Source organism: Xiphophorus maculatus, chromosome 20, assembly GCF_002775205.1.
Source record: "Xiphophorus maculatus strain JP 163 A chromosome 20, X_maculatus-5.0-male, whole genome shotgun sequence".
NCBI lineage: Eukaryota > Metazoa > Chordata > Actinopteri > Cyprinodontiformes > Poeciliidae > Xiphophorus > Xiphophorus maculatus.
In genome coordinates, this window is record NC_036462.1 from 3,538,033 (window position 1) to 3,560,029 (window position 21,997).

General features: G+C 39.9%; 1 protein-coding gene across 7 annotated transcripts in view; it reads left to right on the plus strand.

The window, feature by feature from the left end:
• Nucleotides 1–21,997, plus strand: part of chd6 (chromodomain helicase DNA binding protein 6) — a 66,284-nt gene that overhangs the window by 22,938 nt on the left and 21,349 nt on the right. For 6 of the 7 annotated variants that reach the window (XM_023324714.1, XM_023324713.1, XM_023324719.1 and 3 more), the window contains exons 4-22: nt 1,000–1,114; nt 3,596–3,749; nt 4,607–4,756; nt 6,092–6,157; nt 6,278–6,336; nt 8,715–8,832; nt 9,409–9,495; nt 9,576–9,713; nt 10,703–10,824; nt 10,903–11,146; nt 11,783–11,959; nt 12,052–12,195; nt 12,283–12,381; nt 13,671–13,827; nt 13,897–14,107; nt 14,864–15,059; nt 15,979–16,143; nt 17,406–17,585; nt 17,672–17,782. In XM_023324714.1, coding sequence (XP_023180482.1) covers nt 1,000–1,114; nt 3,596–3,749; nt 4,607–4,756; nt 6,092–6,157; nt 6,278–6,336; nt 8,715–8,832; nt 9,409–9,495; nt 9,576–9,713; nt 10,703–10,824; nt 10,903–11,146; nt 11,783–11,959; nt 12,052–12,195; nt 12,283–12,381; nt 13,671–13,827; nt 13,897–14,107; nt 14,864–15,059; nt 15,979–16,143; nt 17,406–17,585; nt 17,672–17,782 — 2,693 coding nt within the window. The remainder of the gene's footprint in view (nt 1–999; nt 1,115–3,595; nt 3,750–4,606; nt 4,757–6,091; nt 6,158–6,277; nt 6,337–8,714; nt 8,833–9,408; nt 9,496–9,575; nt 9,714–10,702; nt 10,825–10,902; nt 11,147–11,782; nt 11,960–12,051; nt 12,196–12,282; nt 12,382–13,670; nt 13,828–13,896; nt 14,108–14,863; nt 15,060–15,978; nt 16,144–17,405; nt 17,586–17,671; nt 17,783–21,997) is intronic. The other variant, XM_023324718.1, reaches the window with a different exon arrangement.

Below are 21,997 nucleotides of genomic sequence, written 5' to 3' on the forward strand. Positions count from 1 at the left end.
ATATCGTAATTAGCGCCGGAAAAATCTAAACCATAAATATTGCATCTGCATCTGATTATTCGTCAGATATAATATTCAACAATTTCAACTGAACTCTGATCCAGAACTGCAAAGCATTCTGGGAAGGAGGCAGAGGAAAGACTCATCCTCTCATGACTAGCTAAGCTATGGTGGTGGCATCAACTAACTCTGTCACTCTTTGGTTGCCTAGCAACAACCTGCTGAGTAACTTGCGCAGCAGCAGTTTCAGGTTTTGCCACTGTGCCTCATAACTGACAAAAAATAAAGAATATCGTGGAGAGAAAACTGGATAAAACAGGAAAGGTTACGCCACCAGTCTGACAGTATTTCAGGTATTTAAATAAAACAACTAATCAATAATTATTGATATCGACTGATATGAAACGCTTACATCGTCATTTTTCAGCCATGCCATCCAGCCCTAGTTGCAGGGTTTTGTACAGGTTCTTGAAATCCTTGGAAGTGTTTAAATTTCAATTTTCTTGTTTTTGTTTAGTCAGAATAACCAAATTTTTTTCTATCTGCTAATTAGTAGAGAACTTGGCAAGGACATTTTTTAGATTTATTTATTTTGTTGTAACTTTTGAGTGTCATTTACCATTACCATTATAATTTACCTTAACATGACTTATTTGGACTGTTTCAATGTAATGAATGTTTATTATTCTTAACATCTCAATGACTTATTGATCGCCGTATATTTTTTATGTTAAACAATGTTACTGAAATTAGGGAATTTCTTGCTAAGTTAATATTTTGTTCTCAGACCAGTCAGGTGTATTGGGTGTATTTGAGAGACATTTCAAAACCTAATATTTTGTTTTATTTTACTTTACCTAGAATGTAGATTACTATCAAATGTTTTAAATTGGCGACATTCTCCTCAAACTCAGCTAATTCAAAATTAGAAATTCAAATTACAGCATCTCCAGTCCAAAAACAGATTTTATTGGACTAACGAGTGTCCCACTCTTGCAGCAGGGCCTCAAGTAAACAACAGCCAGGCCGCCCAGATCCACGGGAAGAGTCATGGCCAGGCCAACAGCAAGACTGCAGCCCCCACGGCGCCAAAGCAGAGGGGCCGCAAACCCAAGTAAGAACAACCACAAGCTTGGAAAAGCAGAATCAAGCTGTATGACTCAAATAACCAACAAAGGGCACAACTGGAAAGGTTGGTTTCAGGTGCTTCCAGGGCTTCAGAGTGAAGCTGGTGACACATGGTGCATTTATAGCTCAGTCTGCTGCGTTTTGCTTTCATAAACTCATTATAATGATATTTACATCTAGTTAAAAGCAAATTATCTTCTTGCTTAAATAAGACAGGTCGTAGTGAGCCTGTCACAATAAGAAGTATGTCAATGAATCGCATGATAAATGAAAATGAGTGTGATAATTAAAAACTCCTGCCCTTTTTGAAGCTCCACCTACAGGACGTTGTCACAACATGGCTCCTCTATTAACCCTTTAATGATGCCTTTACCAGCATTTCACTGAGAAGTAGCTCCTATAGTGAGCTCAGCTGATACGCACTTCAAACAGGTGTTTGCTAATTGCTGCTGGCTAGTCTGAAGGAGCTGAGTTGGGGAGGAGCTGCACCTCGTGGGCGGGGCTAGGTCCACCCAGGTGTTTTGCACAACTCAATGGTTGCTATGGAGACAAAAGGATTTCTCAAACATGTGTGAAAGAATGAAAGCAACACTCCAGGTATGCTTTTGATGACAGAATAACATGATGTAAAAGTTTATTTTTACATGTTACTACCCCTTTAAGAGAGCAATATTCAGTGTGTGAAACCTAAAGTTGCTGTCAAAAGCCACAAACATTGACAGTTTTTGCCATGCTTGATTGTAATGCAGCAGTCTCCCAACCAATCCCTACATTGACAGTCTTAAATTTGACTTGCTAAAACCTGCAGATACCCCTTTATTAGAAACTTCACTAATACTGAAAATACCAAACTTTAAGTGTATTTTCTTCCCTCAAAAAAGTGTTATTGACAGAGCTTCGGTGTGGTGCATTCAGTGATCAGAAAAGGATCAGATTTCTGAGTGTTTTGGTCAGTCAGTTCCTGTCACTAGCCTAATTCCTCGACTTTAAATGAAGCTTAAAGGAGCCAAACTCCTGAGCAGAACCCATCCTGCATAAAGTCGTGAACTGGGTCTGAATGTAGATGCAGATTTTACAGCAGGTAAATTAAACTGCTCAGAACATCATTAAACTCATCAGAGACTATTATGGTCTGTCTTCAGAGCGCCCGAAGGATCCTAAAAGATGCAACCAACCCGGTTCAGCCAGCTGCTGCCTGCTAACAGATTTAGGAGCTGTTTGTTTCCTCAGGCTACAGAAACTAATATTTGTACAACTTCATAATTAAGTTTTACACCTTGGATTTGAGAGTGTCGACTCTTTAACAACCTAAAATCATGATATGACTAATCTTATCAGGAGCAGAGAGGTGGTTCAAGCATGAAAGACAGTAATGAAGTAAAAATAAAGGAATGAAAGCAAAGCAAACCTCAGAGAATAAAGTGAAGAGATCTGGCCACCAGCTCACGTCTGCATGGTTAACAAGAATCACCACAACTTAGCAACTTTGCTGCCATATTTACACAAAAAATATATATATCAGTAAGCAGTCTGCAAGTCTTTTGAAAAGTCTTAAATTCAGGTCTTAAAAGTCTTAAATTGATCCATCTAAAACTAAGGCTTTAAAATGTCTTAAATTAGCATAATTAAGGCCAAACAGGTTGGCCTTAAATATGCTAATCACAGGTCTTAAATTTTATTGTGGCAGGACTATTTGAACTCGTACGTAGTTTTTCTTGCGAAACTTTTATATCAGGCAAAAGTTTGACTCGTGTTCTGTGACGTGAGGCAGTCAGTAACTAGCTGCTATTATACTCCTGTTAGCTAGCTGGCTAACTAGCTTCTTAGCGTCCATCAGTGGTAATAAGTGTAAATGTATTGTCGTCACTTCTGTTGCCAACTCAATTATTATTATTATTATTATTATTATTTACATGGTTTTTAAAAAAAATTTATTCTAGGTAACTCAGCTTTTTGGAAATAACTTAATGTTTTTTGGGAAAGGAGTCGGTTTAGAAACCTCCGGAATGTAACGAGCCGCTACCTAGCAACCGCCAGCCAGACCCAGCCCGTTACCTAGCAACCCAGCAAAGTTCCAGAACATTTGGTCAAATGTTTAAAAATGCATCTGTGCTATTATTTTTATAAGATTTAAATAAAATTTAAATTTGAAGAATTACTTGCATACCAAAACAAACTCAAAAATGTAAACTGTACTGGATGGTCTATAGATGGATTACCTCCACACCCCAACTATAATAACAATACTGTTTCATTGTGAGTTAGGGTTAAGGTAAGGAAATGTAATTTCATTTATGTAGCACATTTTCAGCAACAAGGCAAATCAAAGTTAGCTGAAAATGCTCAGAGTGGTGAGTCTCGTTTCTTCTTTCTCATCCCAGCTTTTGAACTGAAGACAAAGCTAAATATTTAGATTTACGCTCTTATTTAACGTTCCGGTTGTGAATCAATGCTGTTGTTCCTTCAGAGACCCAGGTGCGGCGCCACTGGAGAAGAAGAAGAAAGGGAAGAGGAGAAACCAGGACCTGGCTGTCCAGGAGGGGGCGGAGAGCGACGACGCCACCTCAACGTCGGCGCTCAACATGGGAGGCGACGACAGCCAGGACCCCCTGGACAACGCTGTGAGTTCAGGAGGAACACACAAATAAACACTACACAACAAAATGCATAAAGTAAAACTAAACAATAAACTAAAAATAAGAATATTCCAAAGTCAAGTTTTATGACTTTTTGTAACCTGTTTCTAGTGTTGGTCAAGTTACTTGGAAATACTGAATTGGTTACTAATAGACGGGTCACAATAAGCAATTAATCAATTAATGGCATGATAAATTAAAACAAGCTTAATGACTTCCATTTGTGTCATTTAGTGTTTTTTCTTTTTTTACCAATAACTGGGTAATAAACGTCTTCAATCTGGTGCTTTGGTTTCAACTAGGCCTTTTAGTTGAATTGTGCCAGAATTTATTACGATAAACTATAATATTGTTGTTTTGAGACCATTTTCAAGTAATATAATGGTAATGGCGCCATAATGGCAGAACATTTTATACTCAAAGATCAATAAACTTAGAATCCTAATGAACATTTAACACTGGAACTGGAACAAATTTTAAATATCCAAAATAAATAAAACAACAAATAAAATGATTTATAAAGCCCAAAACACCAAACTGAAGACTTTAGTCGTCCAGTTTTTGGTAAAAAGAGACAAAAGAGAAAAACGATAAATCATGCAAATGGAAACCATTGAACTTATTTTAATTTATTATGTGGTTAATTGATTTAATGCTTTTTGCAACATGCTTACATTTTTTGTAAGACAATTTTGTTTACAGGGACTTCATAATTCATTTTATTTGTTGTTTTGTTTATTTATTCCTACCATGATCAAGGAACCTTCGAAAGTCTGAAGGAGCTGTGTCCAGTAAGTGTTTTGAATTAGCTTTATTTGTTTTGTCCTCGGCCCGTTCTGCAGAAGCGGCGTTCGGGTCGACAGGTCAAAAGGAGGAAGTACAACGAAGACTTGGACTTCAAGGTGGTGGACGACGACGGAGAGACGATCGCCGTTCTGGGAGCCGGACGCATCTCGGCGCTCAACGCTACGGCTCTGGCATGGCAGGCAGAAGTACGACACCGCTCACACTTCTGGTCCGGTCCGGAAAAATCTGCCTGGAAAAAACTAAACGATCAGGGCTGTTGTAAACGAATATTTTAGTAATCGAGTAATCTATCGATTAGTCTTTCAATTAATCGAGTAATTGGATAAAAAAATTTATAAAATAAAATATTGGTAAATCTGGCACAACACCAGTGTTACTATCGGATATCGATATCAGTCCAATTTTTCATATTTGAGCTTCCCTAACAGTTACTTTTCTGTAGTTTAGAAAACTAACCTGTAATAATAATAGATCACTTTCTAAGTTAACCTGAAGTAATACAAAAATCTGAAATTATATTAAATTTAATAATAAAGAGGCAGGCTCACAAATACACTTATAAAAAATGTCTATGCTCCAGCTTTTAGTTTATGTATTCATCTCTATGTTTATGTTTAATAGATGAATGCTCACCTTGCCCCATACCTGTCAAGCTTTGGGTTTGAGAAAACGGGAAATGTCGCCTGGAGTTGGGATGTTGGGGATGGGGGGGCAGGCGAACGACAGATGGGGGTGGAGGGGAGCAAATAGACCAGGGGACTGACGAACGTAAGTCTGGGGGTAAAGACGACCGGTAGACCAGGAGACGAACGTAAGACAAACATATTGCAGGATTTTTACGGCACCTTCGTTCGTCACACTCAGAAACTCGTCTACAGCCATGAACCGCCATGACGCTCTGCCAGCCGTTTGTTCAGACCGGGATGATATGAAATTTATTGTGCGGTTCGTCCGTAAAGCTACACTTACACTGTAACCATCAGCTACTCAGCCGCCCGCCGTGTTCAGTCTATCAGCTCACCTGTATTAATACCTGCAGCTCTTCCTGCTGTTCGCTCTGAACCAGCAGCTCCAGGAGGAGAAAGGCTGCCGTACTCCAGGCATGGCGCCAGTCATTTTAAAGATGCTTATTGGTTCCCAAAAAACGATGAAAACCTGGACATTATCATGGATCAATAAAATCCCCACGGGCTGAACTTGCTGCTAACACTTAGCTTTCGCCAACAACTCAGAGGAGGAAGTCAGAGCTCCGCGTAACGCAAATAATGTCCCGGCCGAAACACGGTGCGCTAAATAATAAAACATAAATTAACGAAGCTTCGAGGCAGGGAAATTTTCCTCAAGGAATTTTAATAATCGAGCAACTGGAACCATTCCAGGAATCGTTTCAGCCCTAAAAAGATTCATCCTGGTTTCGGATTTTAATGGTTTAAATGTTTCTAGTTGTTTTCTACAGTTTATTTTATGGTTCTTCCTTATTTCTTCCGTTTGAATGTAGTTTTATTGTTTCTGTGTCTCAGGAACCTCCAGAGGACGAGGCCAACATCATCGAGAAAATTCTGGCTGTCAGACAAATGAAGAAAGAGGTAAAAAAAAAATCTACCTTTACTTAAAATCCTGAATACATCCAGATTTTGAATTACTTTTATGTCAGAAATAATGTTGATTGATTTTCCTAAGAATGTGCATTTAATTTGTATCTTAAGACTTCATCAGAGGACCAAACGGAGGACATGGAGGAGTTTTATGTCAAATACAGAAATTTGTGAGTCTCTTTATCAACTTTTGATTTTGTTCAATATTAAAAACAAATATTCCGATTTATGGTTTATTTATCTACTTCTGCTGACTTAATTTACTGCACTCTATTAAGAAAGTATTAAAAACCCACATTTAAGGATATTTAACTATATACCAGTGGGGGTTTGTGCCTTTGAGTAAGTTTGTTTTTGCTTTATATTTGAGAAAATCCAAAATAAATCCAAACTTCTTCAGATTTAATAAATATTAAAATATTTGTTTAATGATTCAACTAAGAAACGGAGAAAATGCCAGTTAAAATTATTCTTTTTTTCTATGTTACCCCTCCAGGGGGTCTTTTGTGGGCTCTAGTGTCCCTTATATGACAGTAGGCTGACAGGAAACGGAGAAGAACAGGAGGGAAGACGTGCAGTAAATATCGTCGGGTCCGGGAATCGAACCCGCGACAGCCACATCGAGGACTCAAGGCCTCCAAACATGGGTCGCACTGTCCCCTACGCCACCACGACACGCCCCAGTTAAAGTTATTCTTGAAAGGACATGACATTCATGAATATCAAACACTAATCCAGTTGTGTCCAAAGTGTGGCTCGTGGGCCGTTTGCGGCCCTTGAAGTGATGTTTTGCGGTCCTCGACTTCCAACCAAACTCGGCACAGATTTGCTTTTCCACCCGGAGGTTGATGCAGTAAAAAAATTTCACTTTCAAAAAAGAAACAGACAACACAAAGTCTAAAATCACAAAGTATTAATTTTTTAATCAACCATTTTTCTTGCTTTGTAGAATAAACATAAAAAAAGTTTAAAATTTTTGTCTCAGATCTGAAATGTTCTACGCTTCTTGTTTTCTGCACAATTCAGACTTTTTCACTTTCTTAGTTTTTAGAAAGTGAAAACATTTAGCAAAACAACAACTTTTGAATAGAAGAAAAAAGGTGTCCCTCAATTATCTTTAACTTTACAGATTACATAGTTTGAAAATGGCTGCACTGATCACAAACATTATTCCGCTAATGCTAAAGCTCTAAACCAACACGGTACTTAGCGGAAGCTAATGCTAAAGCACAAAATTCAACCATGTAGCGAAAGTAGTAAATGTTGTACAGCTAAAAGTTTTCAAAGTTAGCATTAGCGCCAAATGCTATTAGCTCTGCTGTTAGCGAAATTATGGCCACCATTGTGAATATGTTTGAGTTTAGCTGCAGCGATCAGTTGAATTTGAGGGATTGGACAAATCAAAGCGAATCCCGAGTTATTCCTGAATAAATTCATTAAAAAATAAACATTTCAAGCAGTTTTTATGTGGATATTCTATGTCTGACTGGAACCTTAAGACCTGAACTGAGCTCCGTTAAATCTCCTTCGTTAACCATTTTTATGACATTTTTTTGGCTTTTGCCCACTAACAGCAGTTTGTGTTTAGAAATGCTGTGTTGTGGTTTTTGGTTTTGGGGGACTGCTGTTCCCAGGCAGCAGTTATTTATCCCTTCAGGAAACGTTTTAGCTCCCAAAGTCAGAGCGCCTCTGGAGACTCCTCTGTTCAGCAGTTATTCTGTTTTCTGTAATTCATTCTCACAGGATAATGAATAAAACATAACTGGATGGATTCAAACTTTACATTTTCCTCCACTTTGTTAGGAATAATTTATTTGTGCATCATAAAGTTGCAGGAAAACTGTTTTTGTAAAAATCTTTATTATTCATAATGATGAGTGGCCATGTTTATAGGCTGTCATTTATGGATGAAATCATGCAAATAAATGTAGCTGTAGTTACAACAGCTGATGCCTTTCCAAAGCATTTACGGTTTGAGACATTTTTTTCAACGTCTGACTTAAAATGTAAAGTTTTTTTGATTTCCAGACTTTATTCCTCCTGCATGAAAAATCTGTGAATTGATAAAAACGAGTTGCTCCAACCGTCCAGATTATATTGTTTGCTTCATGATCCAACTTAAAAAGGGGAATCTATGTAGAAATATCTATGGAAGGGGAATAGAGCTACTGAAAAAAATTCTCATCTTAACCTCAGAAATCTGATTTTATTTTAATCAAAATAAAAATTCTGACTTTTATCAAAATTCTGACATTTTTCTCAGAATTCTAGTTAGCTGGTTCAAAATCCTGAGTTTAAAAATTAAAATTTGGATTTTTCAGGATTCTGTCTTTTCTCTGAATTGTGATTTAATTTTTTCTGAGATCAAAAGTTGGATTTCTGATAAAAAGGTCAGATTTCTTATTTTTTTTTAGAGTTTTTCCTCTTTTGTAAGTTTCTGCCATTAGTTCATAATGAATTTGATTGATTTTGTGTCCAAATGGAGAAAAACAGAGTGAAAGCTGCATGATTTAAATCATAATTTTGTTTTTATTTTTTACGCTTGTAGTTCCTACCTGCACTGCAAATGGGCCACTTTGGAAGAGCTGGAGAAAGATCCCAGAATCCACCAGAAGATCAAACGGTTCAGGACCAAACAGGCTCAGATGAAGCACCTGTTCACTGAGGTGAAACTTCCTGACTTTCTGAAGAGATTAATCAATTGTTGAATTTATCGTCAACTCATTTAGTATTCGATTAATCATTAGTGAGACTATACAAACTCAAAAAAGGCTGTATAGAACAACACACTCAGAGCAGAAATTAAGCCAAAAACTGTACAAATAAGGAAAAGATGAAAAGTCTTACTAATCTGTTCTAACCAGAACTCCTCAAGTGGCAGAGTTAGCTCCACTTTGTTCAGATTCTGTAAATTAATCTCCTCTTCATTTGCAGTTAATAATAAAAAATAATCAACAGAAAATCCCTACAATGTGTTGATGTGAAGTCAAGCAGAAAGGCCTGAGCTCTGATGGTAGAAGTATTGTTTTAAGCTACAAATGATGGTTTATTAAAGGAATACTGTTACTGCATTTATTGTTTAAAATATCATTTTAATTATTAGTTCAACTGCATTTGAAATGAAAGTGCCAAATATCAATAATTTTTCCAAATAATTGATTAATCACCAGAATATTTGATCACTGAGTTGATCGTTGGCTGCAGCGACCAAACTGTCATTCGTCTCCGTTTTTCTCCTTCAGCCCGACGACGACATATTCAACCCAGACTACGTGGAGGTCGACCGCGTCCTGGAAGTGGCCGTTACCACGGATACAGAGACGGGCGAGGTACGTTCCCAGACAGGCAGTTTTATTTCCTGGAGGTTGTTGAGGGTGGCGACGCAGCGTGTGCTTCTGCCCGGCTGCAGGAGGTGACCCACTACCTGGTGAAGTGGTGCAGCCTGTCGTACGAGGAGGCGACCTGGGAGCTGCAGGAGGACCTGGACCCGGAGAAGATCCGGGAGTTCGAGGAGATCCAGAAGCGGCCGGCGGACCTCAGGCACATGGTGAGAGGAACGGAAATTTAAAGGAACGACGTTCAAGTCCTGACGAGTGACGGCGTGAATATCATCAGCACAGCTGTGTCAGATCTCTGTTGATTCAGGCCCTCAAATACACTTTATTATTTTATCTAGCTTTATTTTACATACATTGTTTGGCTAAAATAACCATCGTTTTACATCAACTGCAGATAATAACTGTAGGAACAAAATATAAGTGCAAAAATTAGTACAAAATATATCTATGGAGAAATAAGTCAAAATAAAGAGAGTAAATTGATGAATATAAAAAGATATAAATGAAAAATATTACAATACAGCATAATTATCAAAATAATTAATAATACCTATAAGAAACATAAATAAAAACTTGTATGGAAAATAAAAACCATTTAATTAATAAATAGTGAATAATTAAAAACCTTCTTGTAATTAACCAACCCATATAATATGGCAAATAAATTAATAAAACTAATAAGTAAAAATAAACACAATAAAAACTTATTTTTAGCATAAAATATGATAAATAAATAAATAAAAATAAAGAAATAAATAAGCAAATAAAAACTTAATCAGTCTATATAATGTAAATATAATAATAAAATAAATAAATAAAAACAATAATTAAAATGTCTCTTAACCAACCCACAGAATATGACAAATAGATAAAAAATTAATTAATAAATAAGTACAAAAAATAAACCCAAATGTCCTCTTAATCAGCCCATTCAATATAATAAATAAAAACTTTCCTTTAATCGGCCATAAAACGTGATAAACAAATAAAATAGATAAATTAATTAATAAGTGAAAGGTAACTAAATGAATTTAAAGATGGTTAGAATAATAGAAAATGTTAATACAAAATAAAAATACCAATATGTGATAAAATAACTGTTTCTTTACTTGTGTAAATGTGTAAAATTAAAGTTCTTCTAATGTTTTATTTTGTTTACTAATCTTGGAAACGTTATTTTACATTTTTCGTCTGGCAGGAACGCCCACCTCCAGATAAATGGCAGAAGCTGGATCGCTCCAGAGATTACCGGAATGGAAACCAGCTCAGAGAATACCAGTTGGAGGGAATGAACTGGCTGATGTTCAACTGGTACAACCGGTGAGCGCCCAGACCCACTGGGAAGCCATTTCCAGTTTCTGGCCTCTTTCTTCCCGCTCACCTTCTGCTCGTTTTCAGGAAAAACTGCATCCTGGCAGATGAAATGGGTTTGGGGAAGACCATCCAGTCGATCACGTTCCTGTACGAAATCTTCAACATGGGCATCCGCGGGCCGTTCCTCATCATCGCCCCGCTGTCCACCATCACCAACTGGGAGCGGGAGTTTCGCACGTGGACGCACATGAACGTCATTGTGTACCACGGCTCGCAGATCAGCCGCCAGATGATCCTGCAGTACGAGATGTTCTACAGAGACCAGCAGGTAGGAAACCAGGAGGTGAAAGGTCACCTGTGCCTCTGTGGCGTCCAGAAATTCATCCAGCTAAAACTAAAGCCATAAAATGTCACGGGACTTTTCAGTCAGGCAGAAGTTTGAGTCGCACGCAGACGGTTGAGGCTACCGCTAACTAGCTGCTAACTATTGGCTTATTAGCTTCAGTTAGGCTATGAGATTTTTTTGCTACATTAGTAGCCAGTTAGCTATGGTTTTTGCTCCATAGCCAGTTAGCTAGTTTAGCCAGTTTGATAAATTAGCCAAGTGGCTGAACTAGCAAACTGGCTGGCGAAGACGTTCATCTTCACCATTTTCCTTAAAACGCCGTCATTTCATTTTTTAAAAGTTGACTTTAATACATTACAACCGGATGTCAATGCTGGCAGAAATGATGAAAAACACGACAGGAAGTTTTTTAATGACGTTAACAAAATTCTTCATGTGTGATTTTAATTGCATTTCTTATTTAATGACAATTGTGTTTTTTCAACATTAGCGCAGGACCATCAAAGTTCTGTGCACATTTGTAATGGAATCGCTTCTGATGACAAAACATTTGACTTAAATTTCATTAATGTTGGTCTTTAAAAGTCCTAAATTTGAGCCGTGGCTCCTCTGCTGCAGGGCAACACGATCTCAGGCGGGCTGAAGTTCCACGGCCTGATCACCACCTTCGAGATGATCATGGCCGACTGCCCGGAGCTGAAGAAGCTGCAGTGGCGCTGCGTTGTGATCGACGAGGCCCACCGCCTCAAGAACAGGAACTGCAAGCTGCTGGAGGGACTGAAGCTCATGAACCTGGTCAGCGTCCGCACGCACACGCTCAGTAGCGTCTCCAGCTGCTCCGGCAGTGATGCGAGTTGTGAAACATGTTGTGGTCCGTTTCCTGACAGGAACACAAGGTGCTTCTGACTGGAACGCCGCTGCAGAACTCGGTGGAGGAGCTGTTCAGTCTGCTGAACTTCCTGGAGCCGCAGCAGTTTCCCTCAGAGAGCTCCTTCCTGGAGGAGTTCGGAGACCTGAAGACGGACGAGCAGGTGGGTCCGCACGGTTCTGGGTCGGCACCGAGGACGCCAGGACGACGTTGACGTTTGTGGTTTTATCTCCTTTCTGCTCCTCGACAGGTGAAGAAGCTTCAGTCAATTTTAAAACCAATGATGCTGAGGAGACTGAAGGACGATGTGGAGAAAAATCTGGCGCCTAAAGAGGAAACCATCATCGAGGTTCAGATCTGTCTGCATCCAGAAAAACAAACTGAAATATTAGCACAAACCTAGCATCTAGTGTACCTTAAAACGTCTTAAATTCATGTATCTAACATTAAGACTGTAAAATGTCTTAAATAACTTAAAAAATGTAATTGTGCTGTAAATTTTGTCATGGAGGACTATTTCATCACTTTTTTTCTGTCGTGCGTCTTCATTACGTTCTATGACTCAAAGCGGTTGAGGCTAACGCTAAGTAGCTGCTAATTCACCCCTCTACGTAGCACTTTTGCAAGATAGAAAGTAAATTTCTGCCAAAGTTCCAAGACATTTTGAGATTGAGCTCAGAAATTTTCAAGACAGAAACAAAAACATTTCTGAGTTTGAAAAGTTGTAAATTTGTGAGAGAAAACTCAGAAATTTTCAGAATAATTTTTTAGAAAAAAAAAACAATTTCTGAGATCAAAAAAGTTGAAAATGTTAAATTTTTGGAACGTTTCTCAGATTCAAGTCAAAAATGTCCAGCTTGTGTGCGTGCCGTGATGGCGTAGGGGATAGCGCGACCCACGTTTGGAGGCCTTAAGTCCTCGTCGCGGGTTCGACTCCCGGACCCAACGATGTTTGCCGCATGTCTTCCCTCCTTTCTTCCCCCTTTCCTGTCGGCCTACTTTCATATAAGGGGCACTAGAGCCACAAAAAACCCCTGGAGGGTAAAAAAAAAATCCAACTTGTGAATCTCCAAAATTTCCATGTTTTTTTCCTAGATCATTTCTTAGATTAATCTAAGAAAAAACAAGGAAAATTTTGAGTTAGAAAAGTTGAAAATTGTAAGAAAAAATGAGGAAATTTTGACATTTATCTCAGAAAATTACTAGGAAACGAAGGGAAATCTCTGAGATTCAAAAGTCTAAAATGTTCAACTTGTGAAACTTAGAAATTTTCAAGTTTCTTCAAAGTGTTTTCTCACAAATTTACTACTTTTGGAGCTCAGAAATGTTGCTGCTTTTTATACAAATTATTTGACTCTTCAAACTCAGAAATGTTAAAGTTTTTTTTTTCCCAAGATAATTTCTGAGTTTAATCTTAGAAAAAACAAAGAAATATCAGAGTTTGAAAAGTTGAAACAAAACATTTGGAGTAAAATCTCAGAAAAACAAGGACATTTCTGAGTATCAAAAGCCTAAAACTTTATTATGGCTCCACATCCTGATGGGTACATTTTTGTTGCAGTTGTGGGGTTTCTATTGAGGACGGTTTAAGTCTTCTCCTTATTTTGGTCGTTTTCAGAGCTTTTTTTGTGTGTCCAGGTGGAGCTGACGAACATCCAGAAGAAATACTACCGGGCCATCCTGGAGAAGAACTTCTCCTTCCTGTCTAAAGGAGCAAACCAACACAATATGCCGAACCTCATTAACACCATGATGGAGCTCCGAAAGTGCTGCAACCACCCGTACCTGATCACAGGTAGTGCCTCGTTTATGAAGCAAGTTTAGTTCAGATCCACAACGTTTTTATTCAAACCGATTCCTTCAGGCGCGGAGGAGAAGATTCTGGAAAGCTTCAGGAAGAGCCACAGCCCGGAGGCGCCCGACTTCCAGCTGCAGGCGATGATCCAGGCGGCCGGGAAGCTGGTTCTGATCGACAAGCTGCTGCCCAAGCTGCTGTCGGGGGGCCACAAGGTGCTGATCTTCTCCCAGATGGTCCGCTGCCTGGACATCCTGGAGGACTACCTCATCCAGAGGCGGTGAGCCGGATCATCACAGGCAGACTCTGATTAACAGGCCTGTCCAACTGAATCGATAAATCACATGATAAATAATTAAACTCAATAGTTTCCATTTCATGATTTATTATTTTTCTCCCTTTCTACTAAAAACCGGTTGATAAGACTTCAGTCTGGTGCTTTGGTCTCAACTAGGGCTTTTATTTTGAAGGACAATTTGCTTACAGACACTTCATAATTCATTTTATTTGTTGTTTTGTTTATTTTGGATATTTAAAATGTCTTCCAGTGTTACATGTTCACTAGAATTCAAACTTTATTAATATCAAGCCATAACAATTAAATGTCCTAATGAAAAAAATAGAGCTAAATATATGTGGGGAAAAAAATATTTTTTTTTATGTAGTGTTTAGTTTTTATTTATTTATTGTGTATATAAATAAATAAATTAAAAATGGAGTAATAAAGTAATGAAATATGTAAAGTAGCTTAACAAAATAAAATAATAAACAGTAAAAAAATAATATAAATCTTGAAATAAATAAAATTGAGATTGACAAAATAAGTTCTCACAATTTTTATTTTTAGAAACTTTATTTTATGGGGGTATTTATTTACTTAATTTGAGTATTTATTGATTATTGACATTTTATTTTTAATTTTAAAAATGTAATTTAATAATTAAGCTACGATAACTTTCACAGTGCAGTGTAGAAAACCACAGGTAATAACAGCCACAGTTTGTGTAAATCTGCTCGTTGCTTCTGGTTCGTTCAGCTACACGTACGAACGCATCGACGGCCGAGTGCGAGGGAACCTGCGGCAGGCGGCCATCGACCGGTTCTGCAAGCCCGACTCGGACCGCTTCGTGTTCCTGCTCTGCACCCGGGCCGGAGGCCTGGGGATCAACCTGACGGCCGCCGACACCTGCATCATCTTCGACTCGGACTGGAACCCGCAGAACGACCTGCAGGTGGGTCAGCGAGCCGGCTTGGACTGGACCAGGCCAGACTGGACTAGACCGGCGGCTGGGACTGGACCGGATCGGCTTGGACTGGACCAGGCCAGACTGGACTAGACCGGCGGCTGGGACTGGACCGGATCGGCTTGGACTGGACCGGGCCAGACTGGACTAGACCGGCTTGGACTGGACTGGGTCAGACTGGACCGGACCGGCTGAATCTGGGCAGTCAGAAGCCCTGAGAGAGAAGTTCTGATGTCAACTGCTGCTTTAGTTGCTACTTGTTTTATTTAAGACATGTTTATATGGCTTATGGAAGACTATTAGTGCCACTGAAAAGAGTCAGAATTTGGACAAATGTCGGAATCTTGAAATTAGTAAAAAAAAAAATTAGATAACTGTCAGAATTTTGAGGGGAAAAAAAGTCAGAATTCTGAAGAAAAAAGTTAGTATTTTGAGAAAATTTTAAAATTTTGAGAAACAATCTAGAATACTGAAAAAGTCAGTATTTGGAAAGAGAAAAATATGAATTATGACAATAAAGTGTGAATTCTGAGAAAAAGTCAGAATTTTGAGAAAACTTTGAATTTTAAAATTTGTTGAAATTCTGAGAAAAAGTCAGAATTCTGAAGAAAAAAGTTAGTATTTTGAGAAAATTTTAAAATTTTGAGAAACAATCTAGAATACTGAAAAACTCAGTATTTGGAAAGAGAAAAATATGAATTATGACAATAAAGTGTGCATTTTGAGAAAATAGTCCGAATTTTGAGTTTAGTCAACATTTTGAGAAAAAAATCAGAATTTCATAAATCCCAGTAGGCTGGAATTTATTTTTGGTCCATTGGTCCATTCAATTAAACCACATTCTTTTTACATTTCTGCAAAACCAATGTTGATTTGTCTGGGTTTTTTATGTTTGGTTTTCTTTCAGGCTCAGGCTCGGTGCCATCGGATCGGACAGAGCAAAGCGGTGAAAGTCTACAGACTGATCACCAGAAACTCGTACGAGAGGGAAATGTTCGACAAGGCCAGCCTGAAGCTGGGTTTGGACAAAGCCGTTCTTCAGGACATCAACCGCAAAGGAAGCCTCAACGGGGTGAGAGTCTGAATTGACAAAAGAAGTGGAAGAAAAGCTCAGGGTTCGACGGGTTTGGAAAGTGCTTGTTCTCTGTTAAATTGCTTGACATTCAAACTACACCGTTTTGTAATAAAGTGCAATTTAATATTTGTTTGAAAACCTAAATTTTGAAAAAAAATATTTACAGCTGAAACCAGATAATTTTATACAACTAAGAAAAATAATTTTTTCCACACTAGCTACTTTTCCATTAACCGTAAAATCACTTAAATTAGAATTATGATAAGAAATGTGTTTAATGGAAACACAATATAAAAAAAAAATCTTGTTTCTCCATACAATAGTTTTGCGCTGGGATAAATTTGTTGTCATATTGAAACTAGTGTGTTTCACAAAACGCTTTTTTCCTCATCACACAGTTCATGTGATCATCGACCAGCTGCTACTGCTGACGGCGCTTTTTTACAACTTTTTTGTATGTTGTCTTTTAGTATGTGATTTATAGCAGTAAAACTAGCTGACCAAATGTTCTGGAGTTCCACTTGGGTTGCTAGGTAACGGGGCTTGGCTTGGCTGGCGTTGCTGGGTAACGGCCCAATGGCCATAGAATGGGCTGTTTCTAGAAGCAGGTGAAACCCAAATGTACAAAACCATGTAAAAAGTTAGTTTTACATAAAAGGCTCCCTTTGAATCAGACGAAATGTTTCTTGTTTTAGGTTATTTATAATTAACAACAATTATTTTTATTTTCTGAGTGAAGGAAAAGCCCAGTTTTTTAGAATGTTTTTCGTAACTTCCTCTTCATTCCATATTCCAGCATTTCATTTGAGCAACAAGGTTATTTTAACATGATTTGCTTGGATTGTTTCTATGTGATGAATATTTATTATTCTTAATGGCTCAGTGACTTTTTGATCTGAGTAATTGAAATAAAGGTTGACTTGTATTTCATACATTAAACAACAATATTTAAATTGAGGATTTTTTAAATTAAATGAGGGTTTTTTTTCTCAGCTGTGTAGGATATAAGAAAGACATTTCAAAGCGTAAAACTTAGTTATATTTTAGTTCAACTTGTCCTTGCTGTTGAATATAAAATACTGTCTCAGTACATTATTTAAACTAGTAATAAATGACACCGTATAATATTGAATTGAGACCGTGTTTTAGTTTATTTGATTTATTTTTGTCTCCAAAGTGTGGTGCTGTAACAGCTTGGAAACTTACCTTGAAAATGCTTGAGAAGTTCTTGAATTTCAGTGTTTTGTTTGGTGCTGCAGGTGCAGCAGCTTTCTAAGCTGGAAGTGGAGGATTTGTTGAAGAAGGGAGCGTACGGCGCGCTGATGGACGAAGAAGACGAAGGCTCCAAGTTCTGCGAGGAAGACATCGATCAGATCCTGCAGAGGCGAACGCAGACCATCACCATCCAGTCTGAAGGGAAAGGCTCCACGTTTGCAAAGGTCTGACACTTCAAATGTTTCTGCTAAAATTATTAATTCTGCTTATAAGACTGTTTTAAGATTTTTTTTCGTTTCTTCTTCTTCAGGCCAGCTTTGTGTCGTCCGGCAACAGAACGGACATTTCTTTAGACGATCCAAACTTCTGGCAGAAATGGGCAAAAATCGCTGAGGTGGAAATCGACTCCAGATCAGAGAAGGTATGATATCTCTAAAATGTTTATATCCTGTGTAATGCAAAACAAATTCAGGCAAGTGTCAAAAAAATCCAAATAATTTTATGTTTGATCCTCATTTTCTCTGAAACGCTATCAGCTGCTGCAACACTTAAAACTTCTGATAGACTCTGCCAAGTGTTAGCTTTGTTTTGCTACCAGCATTATTGAATAGATTTGGTACTTACTGAAAAAAATGTAATTATTTAAAACACATAATTCAGAAAACCCAGTGGGGCTAAAGTATAATTTAGGAGAGATTAAAGCCACCAGCATTTTAAAACGTCCTGCATCTTCACCTGGATGGAAATATTGGGAATTCAAGGCCCAAGACCGGCTGGATTTCTGCAGTTTGGAAAATTTGAACTGTTTTCCAGCTTTGGAGAAGTTTAGAGAACAGAAGAAAGAGCAAAAAGGTTTTAGTTTTCAGGATTGTATTCACCGTCTGTCTGACTATATGAGAAATATTTGAATCTACTAAGGAGTTTCAGTGAGATCCATCCATCCGTACGTCCAACAACCCATCCATCCATTAATACATACGTATGTCCGTCCATCAAACAGTAAATTTGTCCTTTTCTTACATCTAACCATTCATACATCCAACAGTACTTCCATCCTTTAGTTCAGCCATTCCTACATTTTTACATCTAACTCTCCTTAAAGGTGATTTTCAAGATGGCGGCGCACGCAGTTGCAGCGGCCCATTGCTCTCTCGGTCGGTGCTATGCTATGTTTGGCTGCTTGTGTACGTGTTGATTTGTGTTCCGTCATGTCGGATAAACAAAATATACAGTCGGGACGATCTCCTGACGATCGGTTCCCGCTACGAACGAGATGTTACAGCTGATTTTCAACGCTTGTTCAATATTCCGGGGGACATAGCGAGGAGCCCCGGCGCGCCGTGGATTACCATCCCAGCAGGGGGGAAGCAACGGCGGCGTAGAGAGAGAAGGCAGAAGCGGGGCTGCAGGGCCGGCCTGCTAGCTAGGCTACGGAGGCAACCACACAAACCACCGCTCCCCAGCCTGTTTCTCTCCAACGCCAGATCCCTGGCAAACAAGTTGGATGAACTGAGACTACAGGCTGCATCTCACAGCGCAGTGAAGGACAGCTGTATTCTTCTGATCACGGAGACCTGGCTGCATCCAGACGTAACGGACTCTGCCATTGAGCTAGCAGGCTACACAGTACAGCGCCGCGACAGAACGAAGGACTCCGGTAAGAGCAGAGGAGGAGGGCTCTGTGTACCTGAACAACACCTGGTTACTAACACAGCGACTGTCATCAGCCATTGCTCCCCAGACCTGGAGTATGTGACTGTTAGATGCAGACCAATATACCGCCCCAGAGAGTTCACCGTAGTCATGGTAACCGCTGTTTACATCCCCCCGGATGCTAATGCTAAAACAGCTATTGGACTTTTGCATGGCAGCATTAGCAGAGGATCTATCCAGATGCTGTGCACATCATAGCGGGGACTTCAGCCATGCAGACTTGAAGACGGCGCTCCCCAAATTCCACCAGATGTAAAGTGTGCTACAAGAGAGGCTAACACTCTGAACAAAGTCTACTCCAACATCAAGCTAAGCTACAGGGCTAGACCACTTCCTCACCTGGGTCAGTCGGATCACCTGTCCCTGCATTTAATTCCTGCTTATGCCCCCCTCAGGAAAACTGCTCCAACCATCACCAAACCATCAAATCCTGGCCCCAGGATGCGACACAGCAGCTGTAGGACTGTTTCGACAAACTGGGATGTTTTTGAACATCAGGACCTGGAGGTTTTTACAGACAGTGTACTGTGCTACACCAAGAACTGTATTGACACTGTAGCTGTGGTTAAACGCATCCGGGTCTTCCCAAACCAGAAGCCCTGGATGACTCAGGAGGTCCAGCGACTGCTAAAGACCAGGAATGTCACCTTCAGGTCTGGGGACAGGACCGTCTACAGTACAGCCCGAGCTAACTTGAAGAGCGGCATCAGAATGGCTAAGTCTGACTACAGGAGGAGGATAGAGGGCTACCTTGATAGCAACAACAGCAGGCAGGTGTGGCAGGGAATCCAGCATCTCACCAACTACAGGACCAACCTCGCAGCTGCGGAAGGCGACGCCACGCTGGCAGAGGAGCTGAACCTCTTCTTTGCCCGCTTTGAGGTGAAGCCAACAGAGGCAGCCACACTACACCAAGCGACCCACAACACCACACCCCTCGTTGTAGAGGAGCACGAGGTGAGGCGCACACTGCGGGCTGTCAACCCAAGGAAGGCTGCTGGACCTGATGGCGTCCCTGGACGTGTCCTGAAAGACTGCGCCGATCAGCTGGCTGGAGTCTTCACCAGGATCTTCAACCAGTCCCTAGCCCTGTCTACAGTCCCATCCTGCCTGAAATCTTCCACCATAGTCCCCATACCCAAGAAACCTCACATCTCCTGCCTCAACGACTACTGGCCAGTGGCACTAACCCCTGTGGTGACGGAGTGTTTTGAAAAGCTGGTCCGGGGTCACATCACAGCACTTCTCCCTCCTGGCTTTGAACACCACCAGTTCGCCTACAGAGCCAACAGATCCACAGAGGACGCTGTGATCACGGCCCTCCATGCTGCTGTCACATCTGGAGCAGCAGGGGAGCTATGTGCAGATGCTCTTTGTAGACTACAGGTCTGCTTTTAATACCATCCTCCCTCACAGACTGGTAGACAAACTGGGGGACCTGGGCCTCCTTCACTCCACCTGCATGTGGATCCTGAGCTTCCTGACCAACCGACAGCAGAGAGTTAGGGTGGGAAAACATACATCCACTGCCCTCAGCCTTAGTACTGGCTCTCCACAGGGCTGTGTGCTGAGCCCCCTGCTCTATTGTCTGTACACATACGACTGCACCTCTGCCCACCACAGCAACACCATCATCAAGTTTGCTGATGACACCACAGTGGTGGGGCTCATCTCAGGAGGCGACAAGTCCGCCTACAGGGGAGAGGTGGAGCGGCTGTTGCAGTGGTGCAGGGAGAACAATCTGCTCCTCAACAACTCAAAGACAAAAGAACTCATAATAGATTACAGGAGGAATAAAACGGACATTACACCACTAACCATTGGGGGAAAATGTGTGGAGAGGGTAGCTGATTTCCGTTTCCTGGGGGTCCACATTGAGCAGGGCCTCACATGGAACATGAACACCTTGGAGCTGATAAAAAAGGCCCAGCAAAGACTGAACTTCCTGAGGGTTCTCAGGAGGAACAGCATCAAGGAGAAGCTGCTGGTGTCCTTCTACAAGTGCTCCATAGAGAGCATACTGACCTACTGTATCTGCGTCTGGTATAACAGCAGCACTACGGCTCAAAGGAAAGCTCTCCAAAGGGTTGTGAATACAGCCCAAAAAATCATTGGCTGCCCTCTCCCCTCACTGGAGGACCTGCACAGCGACCGCTGTCTAAGAAAAGCACAACACATCACAAAGGACACTTCTCACCCCGGACCTTCTCTGTTCACACTGCTGCCTTCAGGCAGAAGATACAGAGCAACCAGAACCAGAACCAACGTCTCAGAGACAGTTTCTACCTGATAGCAATAACAAAACTAAATGCAATCAAAAACAAACATTAATCATCATGAATGATGGATGTGAGAATGTGGCTGTTCTTATTTTTCTTTTTTTTGCCAGTTGTTTGTTGATTCTTGCGTTGTGTGTGAATTGTGAGACAGTTATTTTTTGGTTTTGGGCATGTGCACCGACTGATGGCACCTTTTGAATTTCGTTGTCCTTGTGACAATGACAATAAAGATTTATCTTATCTATCTTATCTTATTTATTATGCTTTCTTGAAAAAGAAGGTTTTTGAATTGACTCATTTTCCAGAAATCAGAAACGTTAACTTGTTGCCAAAAAAACATCAGTTTTTCTTTTTTTCCTTTAAATGTTCGGCTGTTTTTTAGAAACAGTTGAAACGTAAATGTGAGAACCAAAATATAAAAAATATGAATTTTACTTAATAGTCTCTGTTTTTCCGACACTGTAGGGAGATCTGCCATGAATTTATGGTGAACAACTTTTGTATTTGTGCTTTAAAATTGAATCAATAAAAAACAACCATATCCTCTGGAAGTTTTACTGCGACAAAGTCTGGACTTTTGAGATGCAAGTCTTGTTCCCAGCCCAGATTTCTCCTCTTTTATTCCTCCGGTTCTCTCTGGCCGT